Here is a 26,197-nt window from a genome sequence, read left to right as displayed (position 1 = left end):
CCCCCAGGGGTTTAATAACCATTTGGATCCCCACGACTCTTCCCTCCGCCGAGAGTCCTGTTCAGTGACTGCGGGCGGGAGGGGGCTTTGAGGTCTAAGTCCCACCCTCTGGGCTGGAAGCCTGAGGCCAGAGAGGGGAAGTGATTTCCTCAAGGTCACGCAGCAAACGGCTCCCAGCCCAGGCCGAAGCCCAGGTGTGCCACCCGCCTCGGCCATCAACCCCAGAACCCGGCCCCCAACAGCCCTACGCTGGGAGGGAGGAAGGAGAGGGTGGACGGGGACTGGATGGCTGCATTTGGGGGTGAAAGTGCGCCGGACACCCTGTAACCCCAGGCCAGAGTACAAAGGGGAGACTCCTTCCCGAAGCCGACGACCCCGGAGTCCCGCTTCGGACGCCCCCTCGCGCGGGGCCGCCGGGGTGCGGATGACGAGGGACCGGGGCGCGCGGGGCGCTTGGCACCCGGTCCCACCTTCGGCGGGCCGGGACGGCGCGGCGTGCGCGGCCCCTTTAAGAAAGTTCGCCGAGTGAGTTCATCAAAGTTTAAAAACTCTTCGCGGAGAAGGGAAAGGGGAAAGAGAGAGGGAGAGCGAGGACGAGGGAGAGAGGGCAAGAGCCCCGCCGGAGACCCGCGCGCCGCGGCCCGGGCCGGAGCGCGCCCGCAGCGGGCGGCGGGGATTGGCCGCGCGTTCCCCCGGAGACCGCGGAGAGGGAGGGGGAGGGGGCTGGCCGGGCCCCAGCTGAGGCCGGTTCCGGCCCCCGCCCCCCGCCGCCGCCCGGCGCCCGCCCCCTCCCCCGGCGCCCGCCCCCCGCCGCCGCCGCCGCCGCCGCCGCCGCCGCGGGCGCACTCGCCGGTCGCAGTGAAAAGGCGGAGGCGGCGGCCGCTCCGGCTCGGCTCCGGGTCCCAGTGCCTCCCCCGCCGCACCCCCTCCCCGCCTCCCGCACCCGCCAAACTTGATGTGACCCCAGCCCGACGCGGCGGCTGCCCCTCTCACCGCCCCGCGCGCCCCCCACCGCCACCCCGCCCCGCACCCCCGGAGCGCACCGCTCACCTCGCCCCCTTCCCCCCTCCTCGCCGGGGCCGGGCGCCGCGCTAGCCCTCCGCGTTCCCTTCCCCGAGCCACCCCCACCCCACCCCACCCCACCCCACCCCCCGCACCATGAGCAACCTGAAGCCGGACGGCGAGCACGGCACCGGCACGGGCACGGGCACGGGCTCGGGCTCCGGCGGCACCCTGGAGGAGGAGGTGGGTCTGCGCCCCCGGGACTTGTCGGGTGCAGTGCGCGCGGAGGCAGGCGGGGGACGGGGCGCACGGGGCCCCCCGCGCGGTCTGGCAGTGGCTCCCGGCGCCTTCCCGCCGCGGCCCTTGGGCCGGGGAGGAGCAGCCCGTGTCCGGCGGGCGGGGGCGTGCGGCCTGGGCTGCCCCGCCGGGCGGGCATTGTCTCCCCGCCCTCCCAGGCTCGGGGCGGGCGGCGCGCCGGCCGCCGTCCGTGCGTCCCGCGGTGGGCGAGCTGCGCCGCGGCCGCCCCACGCCTGCTGCCCGCGCGCGCCCGTCGCTCTCCACTCTCCGGCCGGCTCACTGCCCTTTTGCGAGGCGCTCCTCCCGCGTGGCCCGGACTCCCGCCTCGGCCGGGAGGAACTGAGCGGGATTAGCACGGCGGGCGGGCGGCACCCTCACTGCCTTGCACTTTCCGCCCTGACCCCTCTCGGTGACCTTGGAGGCCTGGGCCGGCCGCGCGGCACCTTGGCTCCCTGGAGTTGGAGTCATGGGGGCGGACGGGCTTTCCTCACGGCCCCAGAGCCTGGGCTTTGGCAGAGATATCAGCTGACAGAGTTGGGGAGGAGATGCCTAAAGACAGTCCGTTCCCGGTTCTCCTCTCTCGAGTTTTGCCGTGGCAGCCAAGCCAGGACCCCAAAGCTGGCTCTGGTGGGATTCTGCAAGACGTGCCCACGGGCCATGTGCTAAGAGGAGCGAGTGTGTGGCGGCTTCGTGCAATCGCCAGCAGCTGGGTGGTTAATTGGATATGGCAAAATCCGAGAGGGGATGGGGGGGAGGTGGATATAGCCGTAAGGCTATCAGTGCATGGAGACCAGAAGCTCGGCCGGCAGAGACAAAAACTGGTGTGGAAAGGGGACAGGCCTCGCAGCGCTCTCTCTCTGGAGGGGCCTCTGCTGTGTCACTCCAGGGCCAGGAGACCCTTCCTGCCGCACCCTGGCATGCTCTTGCCCAGGAAACCAAGGGCCAGTTATCCACCCTGAGCTCCCTTCCCCTTGGTCTGGGGGAGAAACCGCAGAACCCCTGGTGGGGCTGGCGTTGCTGCCTCCCTCCAATTGCGTGGCGGGTGCTGGCCTGCCGTGCTATAGGTTTGGTGCAGAATGGCGACACGGGCCCACGGCTGGGCTGGGCTCCTCACTGTGGGAGGGATGGTGGGAGGGTCACACTGCCAGCTCCCACTCGTAGCAATTCAGAGGCCTGCTGCCAGTCCGCCCATGGCATGACATCTTGAGAATCTAGGTGTAGATCCCGCTTTTTGCGGGGAAGGAAAGGAGGAATATACAACCCTTCACTCTGAAGAGTGGCAAGAGAGGGCCTGACATATGTCCACGCGTGTGGTCTGGGCTCTAGGGGTTGGGGTTCTTTTGGCTCCTGAAGGCCTTGTCCTTCTTGGGCCTTGATGCTGACAGGCCCTTGGCTTTGGGGACCCCATTTTGACTATCTAGTTGTTCAGAATCTCCCCTGAGAGTTGGGGGAGGGTGACAGGGTTGCTAGTGTGTGTGTGTGGTCTCTGCTGAAATTGGGGGAGGGAAGGCGTCTCCTGTGAAGCTGGGCAAGGACCCAGAACCACTTCTGCTAGAGGGTTGACTTCAGCAGGCACTTTACCCCGCCGAAGAGACCCTCAGACCCACCCCTTTGACGTGGGGAGTGTGAACCATGTGGTCAGTCTAAAGTCTTGGAGAAATCTTTTGAGGTATTGGTCACTTTTTTCTAAGTAGCTTTTCTGAGAGAGAGGGCAGAGTCATCAAGAGGTGGAATCCCTGCTCTCCCTCCTTGTGGGCAGAGGTGGACTACAGCCCTGTAGTGCTTCAGGGAGTCAGTGCAACTGGTGCTGGGGAGGGTGGGGAGCATGGGCTCCTGTTTATCAGAGGCCTAAAACTAAGGGCCCCAGAGATCTTTTGGAGCCCAGTGTCTGCTCTGATCAGGTAAGCACAAGAATCGGCCCCTTCTCATAAGCCTTCTAAACAGTGGGCCAAGAGTTCCATCTTCGGTAGGTGGTTTGAGCAGGAACTAGACTTATTCTCTTTAGCTTCGATGCCCCCTAGGTAATCAGTTTTGCAACCCTCAAGAGCCACCATTGGGGAAATCCGCGTTAGTGGTGGTTTACTCTCAGGGGTGACCCACGCTGACTTCCCAGTTGGCTATTGGAGAGTAATTAGCTAAAGCAAACCTAGGAAACCAAGGAAGAAGTTAGAAGTCAGCCTTCCCTGAGATGTGGCTGAGTAGGAGGTTGTTAGGTTGGAAAAGACATTCCTAGGAGAGGGACTAGCATGTATAAAAGTGGGGGGTGGATTGTGGAATCACATGGCTTGTTTGGGTGACTACCAGGAATTTGCTATGATGTGGTAATATTGGGGACCACATTATGAACAGCCTGGGATCATGCAGGCTTGGGAGGGAAAGGGCATTTTTGTGCTACTTGGGAAGATGTGTTAGAAGCTTTCAAAACTTCTACCCCTTTACCCTTTGAAAGCTAAGGAGGGCAGTGAGGAATTATGGGGAAGAGCTTTGTGTCCCTTTCAATCTAGAGGCTTTACCCCCCCACACACACCCCAAGGTGTATCTTGGCTGGTGCCTGAGCTCCAGAAGGTGAGGTCGTACAGCATGTGAACCCTACTCAGGGCAAGCTTGTCTCTGATGCTGCCAATCTCAGACTCAAGCATGTCCTGTCTTAGTGATTCTTGAGGGATGACTGGGTAGTTACAGTGTTTCTGGGGAAGGGTATATGTGGTTTGAAAACATAGTTTATTTTGAAAATGGAGACTTTACTTTCATACTACAAGGTAGTATTAAGTTACAGTAATTACTTATTGGGGGCCCCCTGAGAGGAGGGTGGTATTTGGAATCTTGGGATGGGCGTGAAGTTCAAGTTTCTAAGAGTTCAAGAAGTTTTATGCCAGCCTAATAGTAAGCTATAGAAAGACAGGGATTAATGGTGGCTAAGGGAGCTAGTTTGACCTGAGGTTCTTGGCCGCTTGCTGCCCTCCATCCCCATCTTTGCTTGTCCATTGCATCCACCAAAGCTGGGCCAAGATTGCTTCTTGCACATCTGGTACCCCAGGGTCTATCATGTGTCTTCTCGGGGTCTCTGAGGAACCAGTTAGGCCCCTGGCTCCTGGCAGGATGGGCCAAGGTTAGCACTCAAATGAGTGAAGGAATTTTAGGGTCCAGTGTGTGACTTGGCCACTGCTTCTGTTCTTTTCTCTGCCATCAAAAGCATTTGACAGAATCTGGGACATCCTGGTGCTGTGTCTGCAGACTTTTTTTGGTATAACGGGACGGAGGCATCTATGCTTCTGGGCTTTTACCTGGAAACAGGACCCAAGCAGGTAGATCCAGACAGATTCTGGTAGATCAGACGTCCCTCCTCCCTGGAGGTTGTTGTGGATGTGTCTTCTCTGCTCAAATAACATAATGGTGAGGCTGTACTATACGTAGTAAACCCATAGATAGTCTTTGTACCAGGCATTGTTTTGAGCACTTTACTATTTTAACTCATTTAAGTTTCACAACAGCACCGTGAAGTACTTATTACCATTTTATAAATGAGGAAACTGAGACACAGAGAGGTTAAATAGCTTTCATGTAGCTAGTAAGTGGGTAAGTTGGGGTTTGAACCCAGAGGTTGCTCTGAACACACTATACCTGCTATTCTGTTTTATACTGGGGGTTTGGATGAGACTTAGGGGTGGGGAGGAGAGAGGATCTGCAACTCAAGCTTTTTAGGGCCGAGCTTTAGGTGATGACAGGGTCCCAAGTAGGAGCCCAGGGACTGGCTCCAGGCTAGTGGTTTTTGGGTTGGTGGCATCCCAAGACTGGGTGGTGGGAGCTGTCGGCCCCTGCAGGAGGAGCATTTTATCACAGATAGTGTTTAGAGTTGTTATTGCGTGTTGATGATAACCAGAACAAGTGAATTCTCTACAGACAGTACATCTTCCTTGTAGCTTGTGCTGGGGCTGCCTTCACCCCCCCAACCCCCACCCTTGATTCCCCGTTGCTGTGGGCATCTTAACCAAAAAAATGGTACTTACTCTAAAGTGACTGCCTGTCGTTTTGGGGGGCTATCCTCTTGGGTCTCCTTATCTCCTCCTTCCCTTTAAATGGGCGGCCTGGATAGTTCGCCCCAGTAAGAACCAGCTTCTAGATGTTATTCAGTGTTTGGACATTCTGAATTCTCATCTCCGTGTCTTGGGTGGGGCAGCAGGGAGGAGGCTGGTGAGTCCTGTACCTAGAGGCAAGACATGAACTGTGGGATGCTTTGCTCTGCTTTCTTGCTCTCCACTCCCGCTGGTTCTCCAGACAGTCCTGAAAGGTAGAGGAAGAGAGTCCTCCTACCTGCCATGGGGGCTGAGTACCTGATCCAAGGCCACCCAGAACTGAACTGGAGTGCTAGGTTCTGGCAGCATGGGGGTGCCCTGAGCCTCTGCTCAGCCATTGATTTGGGGCAGCAGCAACATTTGGTGCCTTGTCAGTTCCTCCGCTGTCCCCTGACCATGGCTGCCTCAGAGGGGTTCTCACACCCCAGGCAAAGTTGTCAGGCAGTGGGGCAGAGCCCATCTCCCAAACTTTAGAAACCATGCTGCTGTGAGATGGGAACTGCAGACAGCCCACGAAGCTTCCTATGCGGAATCCCGTCTGCCTGCCCAGGGACCAGCATGGCCTCCTTGCTTTCTGCTTCTTTCCTGATTCCGTCCTTGGATGGAAAGAATAAGGTTACCTGTGAGGTGTGCCAGGGCTAACTAGGTGGCAGGATTGTTGAGTCCTCCATTCCAGAAGAGTCCACTGGTGGACCCATCCATGCCAGGTGCCTCCGGAATACAGCAGGCTCTGGGTGTAGTGGGAGGGACTTTCTGGGCCCATCTTTCATGGCCTTTGGTCATTTACAGCCGACTTAAGGAAGGCTCTTGGCTGTTGCAAGTCATCAAGGCCACCTGTATCATTCTGAACAAGCCTAGGACCCTCAGGGAGAAAGGGCAGGGTCTGTGCTGGACCAGGCCATGGTATGAGTGTCTGGAGTCCCTACCTCCTCTTTGTGGTTAGCCAGCCTCCCCCTTCCCAAATGAGTTTTGGGCTTTAATTGGGAGAGATCAGGAGAAGTTACTGGGATAGGACCTGAGACCAGTTTGGGGAACCTTTGTTGCTATCAAGGCTGTGAAGAACTTCCACCTAGACTGGTCCCTGTTCTTATGTGTGGTTGTAGCCATATGCGGGCACAGCTTGGGATGAAGGGGTCCAACTGTGTTGGTGACAGGGGAGCTCTAAATTAGAAGCACTTTCCATCCCTGAACAGAGACCCTCTCCCAACAGGAGCATCCCTTTAGGAAGCATCTCTCATCAGACTTCATCTGCCTTAGTCAGGTGGTGTACAGGTGTGGCGGGCTCGACACTTTTGGTTCATGTGCAAGGTGCCGTGTGTTCACACTAGACTAACATCACATGGTCTGAGGGTTGGAGGAATTGGTTTTGGAGCTAGGGGAAAGGTGTGGGATTCCCCTAGGACAACGCCTTGAATCTGTGGGGTGGCATGTAGCAGTGATGACAGCTGCAACCTTTGCCAGCCACAAGGGTCAGGCAACAGATCAGCATTGGCTGACCACACAGCGGTAGGAGGGACAGGGGAGGTGGATGGCACAGAAGGGAAGAGAGCCTTGCCTGGAAGTTCCGTGGTGGAAGCCCTGTGAGCCTGTCTTTCTGGGTTGCCTCTGAAAGCCTTGTCCCCTGGCTCTGTCTGGCACCAAATGGAAAGCAGGCCCCGCCCCCACCTCCAGCCAGCCCCGTCGTGGAGTCTGCATAGCACAGTTCATGCTGTTTGGTTGGGTTCCCTAATGAGGTGTCGAGGGGGGCTTGCAGCAGGCTTTGACCAGGTGTGTTCCCAAAATGTGAAGCCTGGGGCTAGAAGTAGCCTGGAGTATGAGATCCAAAGTCTCATTTAATCTAGTTTAGTTCCTCCCACCCCTACACACTCACACAGGCAGAGCTCTAGGGCACATTGCAGTCCCAACTCCCTGGGCAACTTGGACTTGACCCCCAGCTCTGCCATTGGCTGGCCAGCCACCTAATTCCTGAGCTGGTTTCCTCATCTGTAAAATGGGCCTGAACCACTCTGCCTGTTGCATCAGAGGCCTGTCAGGCTTACACTCTGATGGTAGGTGTGAAAGAAGTGGAAACAACGAAGTGCTGCCCAGAGTGGGGCCTTAGAGCCAACCCCTGATACATGTGATTTGTATCGGGGCTGGAATTAGCAGGGACAGGCGAAACACTGTGGAACAGCCCCTAAGCCTGGACTTGTCCCCACCAGGTCAGACCGTGATGACATTGGAGGTGTCCTAGGTGGGGACTGCTTGGAGGGAAGCTGGGTGGTGTCCGAGCCTGGGAGCTAAGCAGCCCAGAGCTCCTTGGAGGAAATGGGAGGCACTGGGGTTTGGGGGCATGTGTGTTTGTATCTGTTTGCTGTGCTGTCTGGCTGTATCTGCTTGCTCTTTTTCCCTGAGTCCTTGTTCAGCCCTTATAAGTCCTGGGTCTGCAGGCCATGTCACCACATTCCATCCACCTCTCGTCAAGTGGCCCCACTGAGAGGGACTTCTTTCCCCTGGGAGGGGTAAGAGTGACCTGCCAGTGCCAAGCCTAAGCACAGGACGCAGGCAGAACCCAACCCCCAGCCCACCCCCATATGTATACAGAAGAAAAAATCCAGGCCACTGAGATCTCTGCAAGGGTACAGTGACTGCTCTGAGGTTTCTATTTGGCAGCTGCAAATATTGCCCCAGCAGAGAGACCCCTCTCAAACCCCCAGGGCCTGGCTTCTGATATCCTGCTTTCTCACTCTCTCAACCTCTGTCCCCTTTCTTACTGCTTTCTTTGCCATCTTGTGGGCAAAAGGAAAGCTCGGAACCCATGGAGGACAGTGCCCGAGCCTTACTCTGAGACTCCATCACCTTCTCCCACTTCCCTAGTATCTTAGAAGGTCAGAGTGTGAAGGCCCTGAGGTGAGTCCACCCCTCCTCTTTATTGCTGAGACAGTGGTGAAGGCCACGAAGCCACTTGCCTGGCTGGTGGGGCTCCTTGACACTTGGGTTGAGGCTCTTTTTCTTTTGTTTTGGTGTCTGCTCTGTTGGCTGAGTGGGAAGCTGAGCTTGAGTTCCGTGTCTTGGTTCTCAGTGGCTCTTTTCCCTTTGGAAAGCCAGAGCCGAGCTGGGCGTGATGATGGCTGGTACAAGTTTACAAAGGACCTTCCGTATCTTTACCGCAGGAAAGCTTGCAAGCTTTATATGATGCAGGCTGACGCTCATAAACTCCCGTGATCTGGCTGGTGGGGGCGGTAGTGAGACACTGACATGGGGGTGGCCTGGGCTTCTGTTTGGACTCAGGGCTTCCTGGGGCTGTAGGGGCCCTGCTCTACCCCCCACCCCTTCCCCGCCACACAAGGCTGCTCTCACTCAGCCAACTGCAGGCTCTCAGTCTTCCCTTTGACGTCCCTATAACTAACTGCTTAGGACCAGTCATGGGTTCATCCGGTGGAACCCTGTGCTTCCCCAGCCCCTAGCCTTCCGCTGGGGACTTTGCTGTCCTCTTAGCTCAGAAGCTGGAGGTCACTTGTTCTGGGCACCTAAGGCTGACTCCCACTGGGCTGTGAGTGGGTTGGTGGTGTGAGGTCAGGGTCTGCAGAAGAGCATTGATTTGTGAGCCGGGCACGTGGGGACACTGGGGCTGCTTCTGATGTGCTCGGTGACTTCGAGCAACTCACTAGACCTCAGCGAAACATAAGGTTTCTTCCAGCATTTGGGTTGCTGAAGAGGGCTGGAAGTTGGGGAAGGATGTGGGAGGGGCTTAGGAGAGGCTTGTTTTTCCCTGTTTGGATTTCCCTCCTCCCGCACCCACTTCTGTAAGTGGTGTTTTCCATCCAGATGACAGGAGGAGGGCTCCCCATGCTATGCAGCGTTCAGGCAGGGTTCCGAGCAAGTGAGGTACTTGAACATTTTGATGGAGCGGACTGTTGAAGCAGTTCCCTTTCCAGATTAAATTCTAACTTTCAGAGATGCTAAAGGATTGCCACAAAGAATCAAAATGATATTTTTACATGTCATTTTTCTCTCTTTGGTATGATGTTTCTGTTGCCCAGAGTCAAGTTTCCTAGCCTTGTGAGGCAGAGATTCACGTAGAAGGCAGGAGTTGTCTTGTACTGGGGAGTGTTCCTGGTGGGCCGCTGGGATTTATTTTGGGGTGGGGGAAGGGTAGGGGTGGCCCTGATGTTTTCCTACCTCAGTATCCATTGAAAACAAAGGTTTGTGCCCTGGTCAAGAGGTCCCTGGAGTCTAGGGTGCTGTCTTGGAGAGTACAAGGCTGGGTTTGGAAGGAGGCTGTGGTTGCCCTTTGGAGTTAAAGGATAAGGGGGTTTACTGTCCATGCACACAGGACTTTTTTTGACAGCAGTGTTTACCCCTTCCGTCTCTAATAAAAGCTGGTACTTCCGGAGCCCATCCTCTCAGCCACAATATCCTGCTGCAGCCTTTACCTGAGAAGTTGAGTGTTCCATTCTTGGCGTGAAGGCGGAGTGGCCAGGCCCCAGCCTGGGCTGACTGAGTGTGGGGTCCCCCGGCTAGGAGGGAGGGCCTCAGACCCCAGACCCCAGTCCTGTCCCACACGGAGGCTTTCCTCTGGGTAGAACACCCCCTGCGCCACTCCCCTGACAGCCCCCTTCCTTTAACTCCTGCAGCACCCCCCATGTGAGCTGGGTCCTGTGTGCGCCCAGGTGAGGGCAGAGACCTCTGAGCAGCCACTGTGGAGGGAGCTGGCCTTGGCCTGGGGGCACTGGAGTGACAGGTGTGCCTGTGGGGGTGTCCAGGCTGAGAGAGATGTCCGCCTGGGCTGATGTAAAGAGATCGAGACCTGCCTCAAAGCCTTTTCCACAGAAGCCTGAATTGCTGCTGTTAGGCTGATGCCTTGGATATCACTGCCATCTTGTTCCTGGAGGCTTTTGTTTAATTTCATTTTTTCCCGAAGATCTGTAACAACTGTCCGTTTGTCTGAAGGAAAATCATTACTGACACACAGGCAGGAATGAGTTTGTCAGAGCCCCTTCTTCCTACTTCTCTCTAAAAAGACGCCTTCCCTCTGGGCTTGGGAGGGCTGTGGGGAGGAGAAAGACCTGGACGAGGGCTGCAGTTTTCACATTTGCTACGGGAAAGGGCTGCGCGTTCCAGGGCCTGGGTCCTCTGTGGTGCTGGGATTACAGAGTGTGCTGGAGAGGCTCCTTGAAGGGGGCATTCCCTCCCCAGGGGCCTCAAGAATAAGGCTGAACATGGGGGTGACCGCTTCCTGTGCCCTTCTCTGCCCCTCCCCACACCACTGGGAATGAGATGGGCGGGAGCCCCAGGCACTCAAGGTCCAGCGCTAACTAGAGGGAAAGGGCCCACGCTCACACAGCAGAGACCTGGCCAACCCCAGGAAGTCTGCCCACCAGGGATAGTCTGTGGTGTGGACTTCCTGGAAGGGGCTGGATACCCCCACCCGCTCATTCCCAGCAGCCCCAGGAGCTGGGAGGCAGCAGGGCTTGCTGGAGGGACGAGCAGCCTCAGGAGCCCCCAAACCTTGCTGGTCAGGGACACCGTTGTGCCGCAGGCCAGTTTGTTGCCCTAGGCAGGCCTGGTGCTGGCTGGGACCTCCGACGAGGCTGAATCTGCTCCTGGCCATCATGAAGGCCACACACCATGTCTGCGATGTCCTGTATGGGGACACGTCTCTGGCCAAGCTCCTTGTCCCTGTTGGATTTAGTGTTTCCAGTGGGTTCCTCAACATGTGTTTTCTTTTACTTGCCTCTAAGGATTCCCCATCTTTTTTCTTTTCCTTTTTCTTTTTCTTTTCTTTTTTTTTTTTTTTTTTTGGCTGTGCAGCTTGTGGGATCTTTGTTCCCTGACCAGGGATCAAACCCGGGCCCACGGCAGTAAAAGCACCGAGTCCTAACCACTGGACCACCAGGGAATTCCAAAGGATTCACTATCCTTTCTCCACCTCTCTCCAGTACCTTCTCCACCCTGTTCCACACTTGCCTTCCAACTGTGCCAGGGATGTGCCCATGGTCCAGTGCCGTCTGCTGGTACTTGCCATGAAGATGACCATTTTCACAGGACTATGGTTGCTGTCTGTGTTTCAGGGCAGGAGGGAGATATTCTCTTGGGTTGTGTGGATATTTTTGGGGAAGGAGTGAGTGTATGGAAGGAGAAGGGCCTAGATAAACAAGTTTGGTGCCTTCTAGCAGCCTGGCACTGTGTGAGCCACCCATTATGCTTCCTCCAAGTACCTTAAAACATTTTCATGTTGAATTCTTATAATAAACTTGTGGACTAGGCAGCGGGACCTTTGGTTGATCTTTCCGTCTTGGCATCAGTGGCTGTTGGTCCCTGAATCCTTGCCTGCACCCAGCCTCTTTGCTGAATGTTGCACCCTATTGCTGTGAGGCAGGCATCAGCAAGTGGCATGGGAGAAGTGGTCACCAGTGCTGGGCTGGGACACAGGAGTTGTTGGCCAGGCCTTGCAGAAGTGACAGCTTGGCTCTGTCCCTGCCATTCCTAAGGATCCTGACTGTGCCATCAGATTGCATTGTCACCTTCCTATTCTGAGCCTCAGTTGCATCATCTATAAAATGAGGATGTTGAACTAGCTGATCTCCACAGTGCCTTCCACCTTGGACGTGACCTCCCTCGGGAAGAGGAACACGAAAGAATCCAGTGACCACCTAAGGTCGTTTTGCCTGCGTTTTCAGCTCCAGGCTGATCTGGACCTGATCCAGCCTCACTAGGCAACCTTATAACTAAATGGCTTGTGGTACCTGATGGGTGAGGATTTTATGCAGGTAAATGTTGAGGTTACAGGAGCCCGAAGTGAACAAGCATGTTTTTGAGCCTCTCCTGTGTGCTGGGCATAAAGTGTACTCTTCATCCTGGAGGTGGATGGTATCCGTGTTGTACAGATAAAGAAACTGAGATTTGGAGAGATGAAGCAGCTTCGCCAAGCCGATCTTAAATCTGGGATGCAAACTTCAGTCTAATTAACTAAAGCCTTTCCCAGTTATGGCATCAGTCTGCCTCCCTGGACCACATCTGTCTCTGGCTGTGAGTCCTTCTTTGGAGGGCCTGAGGTGTGTAGAGATGGGGGAGGTCTCAGATAGTGAACCTGGATCTAGGCACCTTGGAGGATAGGACAGTTTTGAGACTTGCCTCCTATCTCTGGGTTTTAGAGTCCAGGTGAGCTCAGACTGGTGGAACCAGTAAAAGACACGGGGTCCTAAGGGCCCCAGAAGACATCAGAGGAAGGAAAGAGGGGTGAGGAGATAGAAGGACCTGAAGGATGGATGCCCCTCGGGTAAGGAATGAGGAAGGGGTGGGCTGAGGGGCAGCGTGAGCAGCTGCCATGCAGCGGTCCTGTGTGGGTGCTTGTCGGGCACCTGGAGTCTGCGGGCTGGGGCAGGACCTGATGGAGTCGGCAGCAGCATGGCGGGTAGGTGGGCTGTGGAAACTCTTGTCCTCTCGACATGTGGCTGGCCAGCCTGCTAACAAGCTCATGCTTGCCATCCCTCCAGCTTTGCCGTCATCCTAAACAGGCACCCAGGGAAGGGACTGGCTACTGAACGGATGTGTGGTAGCACTTCACCCATCCATGGGGCCAACGAGGTTGCCCAGGTGCGGCTCCCTCTCTCCGCACAGCCAGATGAGTGGCACAGATGGCTGAATCAGTCTTCCTGGGTCTTATCCATCTCTGCTCCTTGGTGAGCCAAGCTCACATGAGCCCTTTCTGGGCCTCAGTTTCCATGCCTGCACAATGGGATAGGCAGAGGGCACGTCATCTGCTGTGGTGTCCAGGGTCAAGTAAGAACCAAGAAGAGCATTCAGGTCAGGCTTTCTGTGACTTAGCCTCCCACCAAAGGGACTGTGAACTGGCAGACGGGGACCCACCGCCTAACCCATATCTGCCTTGATGTCAGCTTGCTTCCTGAGGGATAGCCAGGGACAGGGTGGGGCCTGTAAAGAACCTAAAAGATGGGAAGCAGAGGAAAAGAGTCATCTGGCCCAGAGAAGGTTGGAGGCCAGAAGCCAGGATCTGGGCTGGGAATGAGGGGAAGATCCCCATACTCACTCTCCTCCCCTTCTCTAAGCAGGAAACTTTGTGCTGAGAACTTTCTATTTAAGGGGGTCTCTGGGGAGGTCTGGCCAGAAAGGAGCCATTTGAGGAAGGGTTTAAAATTAGCTGGGGTGAAATGAGTGGCCCCTGGGGAGAACTGAGGCAGAGGTTTCTGTGGGGCGGCTCTGGCTCTGTGTCTTTGACCCAAAGCACGTCCCCTCATCCCAGGGAGGAGGGAGTAGCACTGGTCCAGGCCTATCCAGCAGGGCCTTGGCTGGCCTGTACTCTTTCCGTCCATCCTCTGTGGTGGGCTGAGCGCCCAAGTCCTGGCACCCAAAAGCAAACATCGTCTCAACCAGTCTGGGTGAGTAGTTGGGAGGGAGACCTGGGTTTTGAGTCCCAGGTCTGCTGCCTTTAAAAAACAAGCTGCCTGACCTGAAGGAGGAGGCACTTCTGTTTGGGGGTTTACATGTAAATGAAAGGCCTTCCATCAAAGGGCAGAGGGGTGTAGACGATGGCTGCCCTCTGGAGTCCGGGAGCTTGATTTAGCCCACCTCAGAGCCTGGGCTGTCCGGTTTCTCCCAGATGCTTCTGGAACAGGGCAGTGCTTGAGAGCTGTGTGTATAGGGACACAACTGCCAAGGGCTGTGAGATATACAGAACCTTCACCCCAGACCCGGGAGCAGACGTGTGTGTGGTGAGGAAAGGCATCACCAGGGGGGTACTGGTGTCCTCTCTGCCAAGGGATTCTGCTGGGTTTGCTTCTTGGCAAAAACTCATGTGAGAGAAGAAGCTGTCCTTACCTATTTTATCAGCCATGGGCTCGGAGCCATTTCTGTGTGGATGGGCGTGGTGACACTGGTTACGGGCAGCTGTGAGGGCTGGTTTCCTTTGCCATTCCTGGCTCTGCTGTCGACATGTGTGCATTGGGGCGGGGGCGGGGTGGGTGGGTGCGTGGGGTGGGGGGGTGGCGGAGAGAGAAAGTGAGGAGAGTGAGTGAGTTGGGGGTAACTTTGCCTGACTGCCCTGGGTTCCTGATTCAAGCCACTGTCTCCAAAAAGGCTGTTGCCTCGGTTCCTTCAACAGGCCACCACTAGAGCATGGAAGTTCCTTGGCTTAGTGGTGTGAGATGAAACTTGGAACAGGAGTCAAGAGAATCCCTAGTGGTCCAGTAGTTAGGACTCTGCTCTTTCACTGCTGAGGGCAAGGGTTGGCTCCCTGATTGGGGAACTAGGATCCCGCAAGCCATGAAACCAAAAAACGAAATGAAAAACGGGAGTCAGGTGTGTGGGGAAGCTCTCCTCTTTCGGAGTTTTCAATACTCAGGAAAGCACAGTTTCAAGATTTTTTTTATTTTTTATTTTCATTTTTTGGCCACGTGCGGCATGCGGAATCTTAGTTCCCCGACCAGAGATCAAACCTGTGCCCCCTGCAGTGGAAGCGTGGGGCCTTAACCACTGGACCGCCAGGGAAGTCCCAAGATGTGTTTTTAATGGATCTGCACTATGGAAGATCCTCCCTCCCCTGTTATGATTGTTGGCTGACCTGGCCTCTCTCGTTGAGCACCGGGTGCCAGCAGCATTTAACCGGCAGTGGTGAATTAGGGAAGTGTTCCTGCCAGCCCTCTCCTGGGCCTCACGCACTGTTCAGGAGGTCAGATTCGGCAGGAGTCACAGGATGGACACCTGGTGTCTAGACCTGGCTTCACCACAGACTTGTAACTTTGTTGAGGGCAAGGCTGTAACTTACACCATCCTCTGACTCACTTGCAGCTGGCAAGATCCTACGCATTCTTCAAAACCCAGCGTCATTGTTCCATCTCTGACTCCTTCCCTAGGTCCCTTATTCAGTAAACCTTTAGTACCAGCACCATGCTAAGGGCTGGGCAGAGAAGCAGGAATACAACACATTCGTGGCCCCTGAAGAGCCTACATCTAGCGTAGGAAGCAGGAGATGGATGTGAAAGTGCTGGGTCTTTGATGAAATCGCTCCAGGGCATAGAGTTTACATCTTTGCCTCCCCCGCTAGACCAGACAGAGCCTCTCTACCAGGGGTCTATGGGCATCTTCTGAAACATATATACGTTTCTACTTGTGCATTTCTTGGAGGTAAGACACCATAGCTTTCTTCACGTCTCAGAGGACCCGTGCTCTTGTTAAACAGGGCCCTCCTTGCAGCTGTTCAGCCGCAGACAGTCTGCACAGAGGCGCTCAGCTAGTGCTTGTTGTGACGCCTGCAGCATGACCCCAAAGGAAGGAAAGGGTCCAGAAAGAGTATTTAAAAGTTACATGCTATGAAACGCTGGTGCTCATTTGCCTCAGTCTCCAAAGGAGGCTCAGGAAATCCTGAATTCTTCCTTCAGCCCTGGAAGGATTCCAGTTCCTTCCTAAAGGAAGAACCGTCATCCTTGTCCTTCTGTCAGCCTGGCACTGACCACTGTGGTCTCTTCCCCAGGTCCGGACACTGTTCGTCAGTGGGCTTCCTGTGGATATTAAACCCAGAGAACTCTACCTGCTCTTTAGGCCGTTCAAGGTGAGTCTGGACCCAGCCACCTGTGGGCAGAGCCTAGGATGGAGGAGAAGCATCAGGAGTGAATCACAGACCTGGATTGGGCAGCAGGAAAACTGTTAGAAACTGATCGCAGACCTGGCTTCCTGTCCCAGCTCTGCTAACTTACATGTTGCTTTCTGTCAGTTGCTTAGCCCTTCTGAGCCTCTGTTTTCTCATCTGTGAAATGGAGACAATAGACTCTCAGTAGACTTTGCTGTGTGAGGAATCTTTGAGATTCAGTGTAACGGTTTCAATTTGCAGATAAGAAAACTTAGGTAAGATCTGTGCTTCCAGGTGATAGGCTAGTGGAGCAGAGGGGAGTTTCTGCAGGACACGATGAATGTTACCGCGTGATGCCCCCCCGATGTGCTAGGCCATGTGACGTGGGATGCTCTGCGGTGGTGGAGATCAGAGTGGGTCACCTCTGGGAAGAGAAGAGTGTGAGCTGGGAAAAGGCAGGGCTGGGGGGTGGCTGGGGTAGCACCGCAGAGGCTTCGAACCTTCCCTGTTAATGACCACCTTTCTCTGTAGGGGTACGAAGGGTCCCTGATCAAGCTCACATCGAGACAGGTAATTTCTCTCCAAGGTTTTTCTTCCTCACAGCCCAGACGGACTGCCGAGCTTGGAACTGAGCCCATTCTCTTTTCCTCAATCTGAGGCACCTGGCAGCTGAGACCTGCCCCCGTCCTGATCTTGTCCTGGGCCCATGAAAGAGTGGCCTCCACAGGTCCCCTCTTCTTACCAGTCAGCTCCTGGTCCTGCCTCTCTGGCCGCTGAGAAGGGACAGCGGGGCCCAGAGGCAGAGGACCATGGAGGTGGTGGCTGTGCTCTGACTCCTGATGCCAGGAGTCCCAGGCCCAGAGCCTTCAGGGGCCATTTGGGGTTTTGACTGAACCTTGGCAAAATGAGGTTGGAGAATCTTACTTTTGGGTTTTTGTTTGTCTGTTTTTTAATATTTATTTGTTTATTTCTTGGCTGGGTGGAGTCTTTGTTGCTGTGCGCGGGCTTTCTCTATTTGCGGAGAGCTAGGGCTACTCTTTGTTGCGGTGCATGGGCTTCTCATTGTGGTGGCTTCTCTTGCTGTGGAGCACAGGCTCTAGGTGCTTGGGCTTCAGTAGTTGTGCCACATGGGCTCAGTAGTTGTGGCTCATGGGCTTAGTTGCTCTGTGGCATGTGGGAACATCCTGGACCAGGGATCAAACCTGTGTTCCCTTGCATTGGCAGGCAGATTCTTAACCACTGTGCCACCGGGGAAGTCCTGAAGAAGTTTTAAACCTGTTGCCCCTTGATTGAAACTGAAGCCTTCCCATGCCCTTGATACATTACTGTCCCTTTTTTATTTTGCTGGGGAAAACACTAGAAATTTCTCTTAATTACCTGCATGCATTAAAAAAATAAAAGACTTTTACTGAAAGGGTGATGTTTAATGCAGTGGGACAAAGCTCTAAGGCATCGTTTCCCAGTATGTGGTACCTGGGTGGGAGGGTTTTGGTGCCCAAGAACCTTCCACTGTTCTAGCTGAACATAGGGAGGATATGGACAAGAATTATATATTTTTTGTTCTGTGTTGTTTTGTTTTGTATGCTTGAGGCGGGAGGTGGAGTGTTGGGAGAGATGCAAGGGTATTCTCTCTTTTTCCTACTAGCCTGTTGGTTTTGTGATCTTTGACAGCCGGGCAGGAGCAGAAGCGGCTAAGAATGCATTGAACGTGAGTAGATGGAGAACAGGCCTTTCTCTGACCCACAGGCTTCTAGGCGACGGGTATTCCTGTCCATCTTCTGCAAACCTTCCCCCACTCCACACGCAAGGAAAGGGCCCGCAGATGTACCTTCCTCAGCATCCTCGGGTGGAGTCTCTGGCTGCACTGACTGTGCCAAACGCCACTACTCACAGGGCGCAAGCAGTGTGTCCTCTGTCTTGGCCTTGTGTGGGCGAGTCTTTCAGGCTGAATCATTTCTGGGACCCCTCCATCCCCACTACAGTGGACAGTCTTGGTCCTACAGAGTAAAGCCTTTCCCTTCCTTTCCTTCTCACATAGGGTATTCGCTTTGATCCTGAGAACCCGCAGACCCTGAGGCTAGAGTTTGCCAAAGCCAACACCAAGATGGCCAAGAACAAGCTAATGGCTACACCAAATCCCACCAATGCTCACCCTGCCCTAGGAGCACACTTCATCGCACGGGACCCCTGTGAGTGGCACTCAGAGTGGCCGTCTGCTGCCCTTTACCTGGCCGAGCTGGGGGCCCTCGTGGATGAAGTTGCATGTGGAGGGCATCACTGAGGGAATCAGTCCTGCCTGCCCATCCCTTGTCCAGGAGCTTCTTGCACCCACCGTGTACCGATCACTGCGGGTCCCACACTTTCTTCCACCCCTGCAGCCTTTGCTGGGCCTCAGACTGAGCTCCTGAGCTGTCAGTGTTGCCCAGCTTCCCTGAAGCCTTCTCCGATCCCTCTTGGTTGAGATAAGCAGAGGCCCATCTGAGGGCTTCTTGAAGCAGACAGGATGCTCACCGAGCCTGGCCAAGTTAATGTGGCTTATTTCCCAGTCTTGGGGTCCTTCAGGGGAGCCTGAGAAGGGAGCTTATGCTCAACGATAGTGCTGGGTCCCCTTCTCTGTTTGGAGTGGGGTGGCGCAAAGGGGAACCAGTGTTCTGACGATGGGGGCTGTTGTCTCCCGTCGCAGATGACCTGATGGGGGCGGCTCTGATCCCCGCATCCCCAGAGGCCTGGGCCCCCTACCCTCTGTACACCACAGAGTTGACCCCAGCCATCTCACATGCTGCATTCACCTACCCAGCTGCCACTGCTGCCGCCGCCGCCGCCCTGCACGCTCAGGTAAGTCCATCGTGGGGACAAGTCGGAAAGGGGAGAACGAAGGCTCTGAGTTGGCCAGGCTTCACTCCTGCCTGGCCACGGGCCACCCAGGTCCCCAGAGCTGCCGCAGAACTGCTGTCTTGCACAGCAGTACCTTTGGGGTTTGGGATCTGACGGAGGGAAGGAGAGGATGAGTCGTGTATCAAGGATACACTGGAAATGCAGAGTGTGAGGGACCCGCCATGGGTCCACCACCCTCTGGATACCCACGGGCTGTGCCGATTCTGCCTGTGGTGAGAGAGTGTGGTCGTCAGAGCCAGACCCCCTGCGTCTGCATCCTCCTGTATTTATGAACTTCGGAAAGAAAGATTTCTGTGTCTGGATTTTTTTTATTCACCTGGAAAAATAAGAATAGTATTATCTGCCTCCGGTTGTTGTGGGAATTAAATGTTAAGAGATGCAAGGGGCTAGAGTGGTACCTGGAACATCCAGGGTGCCTGATGAGTGTTTGCTCTTGTGGTCACAGAGCCTGGACACTCTCCACTGTGACCTGCGCTGGAGCGGGAAAGATGCAGCCAGTGCTTCTAGGGGAGAGGTGGGGAGGGCATAGCTGGGCCGTGAGGGCTCTGTGCTTGTTGAGGGCCACGCCGGGTATCACGCCAGGTGCCCAGGTGCCAGCCATGCCTCTGTGAGGCAGTGACAGGGCACTGCCAGGCAGCACGGGAGGGCTGGAGTGAGTGGCGCGCCCACCCCAGCCTCTCATCAGCAAAGTGATGAGAGCCGAGGCTTGGGAAGAGCAACCTGGCTGTCGAGAGGGAGCGAACAGAGGTCCCCTGGCCGGGGCAGTAGAAGGGAACGAGGAGTTAAAGGATATGAGAAACCAGGAGCGGCGTTGACAGAAACTGGAAGCTGAGGCGGGAGGCGTCGGGGACTCTGCCCGTGGGAGGACCAGGTGCGGGTGCATCCCAGGCCCTCAGAGGGGCTTCGTGACCTGGGTTCGCCCCGTTTCAGGGTGGAAGGTTCAGGTGCCCCAGCTGCTACCCCGGCAAGGAGTTCCCCTGGCCACGGCAGCTTGGGTTGTACCAAGGGCAGACGCGTGGTTCCTCTTGGCACGCCTCCCAGTGGCACACCACAGGCGGCTGGGAAATTGACTGGGGTAGGGAGGTGGCGAGGTTCTTCCTCTCCAGGGCGATCTTTGGGGATTCACTGCAGACCAGGCCTGTGGTGGGCACAGAGCCATGAGTGAAGACCGTCCTCTCTGACCCGGCAGAGGGCAGGAGGCAGTTGACGTGCGGGGACCCTGCGAGGCCTCTGATCCCAGCTTTGCCACCAGTTAGCTACCTGATCTTCGGCACGTGCCTTCACCTCTGGGCCTCCGTGTTGTCCTCATCTGTAAAACGAGAGGGCGGGACCAGATGGGGTGGAGAGGTTCTACCCCGTCTGCTCTGAGATGCCAGGCCGTGACAATGGTGCAGCAGAAGTTGGGAGCCAGGGACAGTCAGGATGTCAGGTCATTCAGGAGTGTCTCTGCCCTTTCCTGGAGTGGCCCCCCAGCTGGCTGGGGGTGGTGCGCTGCTGCCCACCCCTAGGCTTCGTACAGCAGGACTGCGTGCCTTCCTCCTCTCGTCCCTTCCAGCTTCCCCCCCCCCCCGACATCCTGTGGCTCTCCAACTCCAATCCAGCTGCCTCAGTCCAAGTCCTGGGTCTCTCTTGCAACACTGTGTGACCTTGGGCAAATTTCTTGACCTCTCTGTGTCTCAGTTTCTTTGTGGAATGGTGATGGTCGTAGCTACTTTATAGGGCAGTTGGTAGCCTATTAGCATAGAGGGAGTGCTACGTGGTTATTATTTAATGTCATTATTGTCTAGTTCCCTCCAGCTCTTCTCTGAGGCTATAGGCCTCACTGCGCCTAAGTTCTTGTCTTCTGGCCTCCCTTGGGAAGGGGATGAAAGCCCCCTCAAAGGATAGCGTCCTGATGACAAGCGATTGGATCAGGTGGTGACTCGTTCTGTCCCTGCTTCTCCGGACAGCTGTATCCTCGACAGTAAAACACACTGTTAGGACCAACCAAATGCAGTAATAGGCATGAAAGCATTTTCTAAGTAGTGGCACTTTCCCTTTTCCTTCTAAGCTCCCCCCGCCCCGACAGTGCTGCCCTAGAGGTGGAGGCTGAAAATACCTAAATGAAAGAAGTGGACACTGGTGATCCTCCTTAGGAACCCAGTGGGCCAGTAGCACTGCATTTTTCTGTGCCTGGGGGTAAGGAGGTGACTTGGAGAGGAGGTAGCAGCTAATAGACCAAAGGGGATGAAAACCTGTCCTTCCTTTCTGTACCCCAACATGTCCTCATGCCTCTTGCCAGTATCTCGGCCTGAGCGAGGCATCCTTGTGTGGCTGCAGGGACGAGACCCGCAGGAAGAAGGGGGCTTGGCGGTGGTTCAGTCCTGCTCTGTCTTGGCACAAGGCTGTCTTGCTGGACCTTCTGATCCTCTTGATAGAATCTTCTTCTTTCAGAGGGTGTGGGTGGCAGGGGCACACTGGCAGTTGAAGATGGTGGCCTAAAAGTAGGGGTTCTGCATGTCCCCTTGCACCCCCGGGTCCTCCCAGCGTGGGCTTTTTTCCATTTCAACTTGAGGACGTGGGGGCCTTTCACTGTGACCCTTTACCCTCCTCATGCTGATGACCTTAAAGTTACATGAACTCCCCTGCCTCTGTCTTCTTATCTGTTTAATGGAGATGATAATAGCATCAACCTCATAGGGCTTTTCTGAGGATTAAATGAACTGAATGAAAACTACTTAGAACAGCATCTGGCACATGGCGAGTGCTTCGGAAGCAATGGCTGTTAGTGGTCTACATTTATGGGAAGAAAAAGACTGGGTTTTTTCTCTTTTTTCCCTTTGCTTATCAACCTGTTCCCCAAAATGTCACTACTTTGAGTCCTTAGACTTGGTAGGTAGTTGGACACAGGTGTATAGGTAAATCCATGGGTGTGAACCTTTTACAAAAATGATACATCTGATCTGCTAAAAACTTAAATATTAGGACATGCTTCCATGTCGGTAAATGTAGGTACACATTCTGGATGCCCGGGTAGCCTACCATTGTATAAGTGTGTCTAGCTCCCTGCAGATGGCAAATGAGGTTGTTTACACAATTTTTTTGCTCTGATAGGCTGTGCTGCCACGGACGCCCTTGTTCACACCTCTCTGGGCACCAGTCCTGCTTGTTTTCCTTATAAATTCCTGGAACTATCACAAGGTCAACGTGTAGACTTGCCAGTCTGAGTTCGTTGTGTTGTTTGAATTGACTTTGTGATGCGTGAGGCTGTATTTATCGGCTGTTTCTGTTTCTTCTCGTGTGGATTCATCCCTTCACCCACTTTTTGGTGTATCTTCTCAGTCAGTCTGAGGGTCTGAGAGAGGACTGTGTCGTCCCCCCGCCCCCACTGCTTCGTCTGGACGCTGCCCCTCTTGGAGCTGTAGTCATTCTAGACGCCCGTGGGCCTGTCCCTGTGGGATGGCCTCTTGGGACCCCCAAACCCCCTGTGAAGAAGTGGAGGCCCTGAGAGGGGACTGGCCGTGACTCCTGGGCCTGGGGTCTCGTTCTGAGCTGGGGCAGGAAGAGACTGAGCTTCTTTAGCGAACCTGGGCCCCTGGCCTGTCCCAGGCATCTGAGGAGAGTCGAAATGCAGCCCTTCAAAGTACGTTTGGTCTGCTTCGGCGGCAAGACCATCCCGAGCTCAGAAATGAGGGCTTTCCTCCACTTCCTTCCTGGGGAGGTGGCGGCGCGTCTCCGGCTGGCGGGGTCCCGCTGCCGCTCTGCAGCCCGGGTCCGGCACCTGGTGGAGAGGGTGGGGCCGGGCGGAGCAGGCTTGCTGCAGGGGCCCCTGAGCGGCCCGAGGCCTCCTCATCCCATGCTTGCCCCCCTGAATCCAGCCCTTCAGGGCACCCAGCCTGCCAGGCACTTCCTTACTGTGGGGCTGCTCCAGCTGGAGGCTGGGTGAAGGGCAGTGGTCAGGGCTCACTAGGGCTTCTCTGAGCTGGGCCAGCCGCAGGCCTGTCTGGTGGCAGCAGTGCTGGTTTCCTCGCCGTCCCTCTCTTGGGGAATGAGCTCTGGTGTCCAGCTGAGCTTCCAGCTGAGAGGGCAGCCCATAGCTCGGCAAAGGGGAGGAGAGGCTTCCTCCCACTCAGCTGTCAGCCAGGAAGGGAGGGAACTGCTTCCAGATGTTTAGAAGACACGAGAGAAAATAAGGTGGCCTCTGAGGCTGGATGGCTCCAAGAGGCTCTTGACCCTTTCTGGGTGGTGTGGGGCTTCATCAAGGTGAACCTGGCAGTCCCAGGTCAGCTGTGTGCTGATGACAGCAGTGCCACATGCTTGGAGCCCAAGGGCCATCCCAACATTTGGTCAGGTGGCCCAGGACCTGGTCCTGCTATGTGCCAAGTGTCCTGGCATCTCAGAGTAACCAGCCACCACTGCCTGCTGAGCCGGGGATGGTCGGAGTCCTGTGCTATACAAAACAGCACCTAGAATTTGGAAGGGGGCACAGGAGCAAGTTCTCAGGAAGCTTTCATCAGCCACCAGATAGCCTGGCATTGCTCGATGTCTTCTCTGCTTACAGAGGCAGGGATTCCCGGCAGCCAAGTGGGTCACCGGGTCCGACTGCTCCAGCTTCAAGGGGGTTGCCTGTGTGCCCAGCTGCTACTCGGTCTCTCCATCGGCTCTCCTGTGCCGTCATCCCTTTTCTTCCTAAGAGAACCCCGGCTCCCAGCTCTGAGTTCTCTTCCCACCCCCTCACTTGGGGCCCTGTGATGCCCTGCCCCACCCCTCCCAGGCAGCCATGGGTCAGGCTGGGGCAGACGTGCTGTCTGTAACTGGGGCAGGCGGCCTCCCCCGCAATCTTGGCTTGGCACCCAGCACAGCTCACCATGCAGCTGGCTGGCCCATGGGGGAGGGGGTACATGTCATTTTCTAGTCTGTCTCTGGGAAACCTGCTTTGGGGCCACTGCTCTGTGGGGCCTTCTGGCAAGTACCAGGGTTGAGGTGGCTGCCAGGCCCCCACTGGAGGGCTCAGCTGGTGGGTTACAAATCTCTAGAGTTAGGAGGCTTGTAATGGAGGGAACGGGTTGGATGGAGAAGCTGGAATGGGGCCGTGGGGTGGGGGAGGCATCAGGTGGGCCACGTCTGTGACGTCCTTGAATCCTACGAGGACAGGACCATCGTCTGGGAGTCCTGCCCCTTGGAGACCACGCCGACTTTGGTTTCTAACGTGTTTGTACATGCTGTCTTATCTGGTCCTTGGGCACACCCTGTGACGTCATCGTCTCTATCCTGTAGCTGGTGAGAACACTGAGACTCAGAAGAAGTGGAGCAGAAATGTGTTAGGTTCACTCTCCTGACGTTAGGAATTCCGCGCTCTCCCGGCTCAGGGGGAGGGGCAGGCTGTGGGGCCGGTGCCCCCGGCTGCCAGGGCCCCGCCCAGTGCATAACCCTTCGTAACCCTTCTCTCACGTGAGCCTCCATCCTGCAGCGGAGGCGGGTCAGGGGGCGCTCTCCCATTTTCAGGATGAGGAAACTGACACCCAGAGGTGAGTAACGGGCCCGACCTCTGCCATCCGTGACAGAACCGGGACGCCGACAGGGGCTCTGCAGGCCGTGTTTCCTGGGCTACCCCGACAAGCGAAGGGACCACACAGCTAGCTCCTGACCTCGGCTTCTCTTGCAGGTGCGCTGGTACCCTTCCTCTGATACCACCCAGCAAGGATGGAAATATCGTCAGTTCTGTTAGTTCTTCAGTAAGTGCTGGCTCAGAGGCCTGGGACGGAAAGTGTCCTAGAGCCCGGCTTCCTGCAGGGCCGTGGTTCCTCTGCCTGAGCCCAGGAGCTCACTGGTGCTGCCCCCACCTGAGCGTGCGCCTGGAGCACTCTGGCTGGTTTTCCCCTCTCCTCCCACCCTGCCACCCTCCTGCCGCCACCTTGCAGCTCCTCACGAGGGGAGGGCCTGGGTTCAGCCCCAGTCCCATGCATCTGCTCACGGCCACCTCTCTCCCCTCCATCCAGGTCTTGTCATCACAGCTCGAAGCCCCCACCCCACTGGGGAGGAAGCCGCCCTGAGCTTCCACTGCCCCCGGGTGGCCGTGCAGAGCTGCTGCTTCCCTCCAAAGACTGTGAATTTTAAGGCTGACTCAGTGGAGTGTTTCCTGTGTCCGTACTCTCCTCTTCCTCAGCCCTGTCCTGCCCCAAAGCCCCTCCAAGTCCTCGTGGCAGGATTCAAGGGGCCTTCTCGATGGGACACCTAGACCCAGCTCGGAGGTCTCCCTGGGACTGAGCGAGGCCTGACCTCCAGTCCAAAGTTGCTCTCGTAGCCCCACCTCAAAGAAACAAGGCGTTTAATTTTGCATGTTTTCTGGCATGGATTAAGACACTTCAACTTGTGTATATGTGAGTGTACAGTTTGTTCTCACATTGTGTCACCATAGCAACAAGTCCTGGCCGCTAATGGTTCATCATTCCCGGTCCCTCTCCCCACACCCCTCCCCTGCACCCACCCTGCTTCAGTGAGGACCAAGCCCTGCAGCCAGTTCCTCCCGGCGGCTGGCGCCCCTCACCACCCCACACACTTCCAGGCTGAACAGGAGGGACCACCCAGCCAAGATAGAGCGTCTTCTTGGTCATTTCAAATCAGGGTCCTCTGCTGCCTCCTCCTCAGATGGGCCAACAGCTGTTCAGAGAATCCTTTCTCTGCCTGTTTTGCGTACCTCTCCACAGGGCCCCCCACCCCTGCCATGGCTCTTCATTCTTTCCAAGCTTCAAAACCAACCAAAAAGTGAAAGTATTTTTGTACCCTGTGTAACAAAATATTTATGCAACATAAAGGATTTTTCGTGTGTGTGTGCAATTAATTATTGAAGAGACCTTGTCCGCCCTGTCAGATAAGTGTAACGTTTGAGTTTGAGGCATGAAGAAAAGGGTTTCCGTTCTCCAGCAGTGAGCCTTAGCGTCAGCCGTTAGTTTAAGAAAAATGAAGGAAAAATTGTGCAATTTTTTTGTTTCGTGAGCACATCAGTGCATTGCCTTTGGCCGCAGCTGTGGCTGCCTTGCCGTTTTGAGACTTGGGAGACGAGGTGGCTGTTGTAATCGCTGATCCTGTGAGAATGTGAAACTGGATAATATATGAAATGCAAAATAAAAATCATCCAAAGTAACTGCTCTCCGACCTCTGCTTCCTTGGGTTGTAAGTTGCCGTCGGGAGGGCTCAGCTAGAGGACAGGTGTTGGGAGTTAAAGGGGGAAGGAGGCGAAGTGTGCCCGGGCCTCAGAGCTCACGTGGCCTCTCCCTCCTGCCCTTTTTTGTGTGACTTGAGTCTGGAGAGGAAGTGACCTGCCAAGGGCCACGCAGCGGGGCCGTATGTGTCAGCCCAGCCTGGGTTTAGTTCATTCTCCGTT

The 26,197-nt window shown here is 55.7% G+C and overlaps 1 protein-coding gene and 1 non-coding gene across 3 annotated transcripts; one reads left to right on the top strand and one right to left on the bottom strand.

The window, feature by feature from the left end:
- Positions 1–936: 936 nt before the first annotated feature.
- Positions 937–25,943, top strand: RBPMS2 (RNA binding protein, mRNA processing factor 2). 2 transcript variants are annotated; one of them, XM_057725332.1, is made up of 8 exons: positions 939–1,245; positions 15,844–15,921; positions 16,471–16,509; positions 17,585–17,647; positions 17,978–18,128; positions 18,623–18,774; positions 24,479–24,548; positions 24,813–25,943. In XM_057725332.1, exons 1-7 carry the CDS (start codon positions 1,159–1,161, stop codon positions 24,539–24,541), a joined length of 633 nt encoding a protein of 210 aa, XP_057581315.1. In that variant the 5' UTR covers positions 939–1,158; the 3' UTR covers positions 24,542–24,548; positions 24,813–25,943. The 2 variants fall into 2 exon arrangements, with proteins under 2 accessions (XP_057581316.1, XP_057581315.1); XM_057725333.1 differs by lacking the exon at positions 24,813–25,943 and having other exon boundaries at positions 937–1,245; positions 24,091–24,532.
- On the bottom strand, positions 11,181–11,253 carry TRNAK-UUU (transfer RNA lysine (anticodon UUU)). Its single transcript has one exon. It is a non-coding gene; the product is annotated as a tRNA-Lys (tRNA).
- Positions 25,944–26,197: the final 254 nt, after the last annotated feature.

This window comes from Hippopotamus amphibius, chromosome 2 (genome assembly GCF_030028045.1).
Source record: "Hippopotamus amphibius kiboko isolate mHipAmp2 chromosome 2, mHipAmp2.hap2, whole genome shotgun sequence".
Taxonomy (NCBI): Eukaryota; Metazoa; Chordata; class Mammalia; order Artiodactyla; family Hippopotamidae; genus Hippopotamus; species Hippopotamus amphibius.
This window is presented reverse-complemented; position numbering and strand designations above follow the sequence as displayed.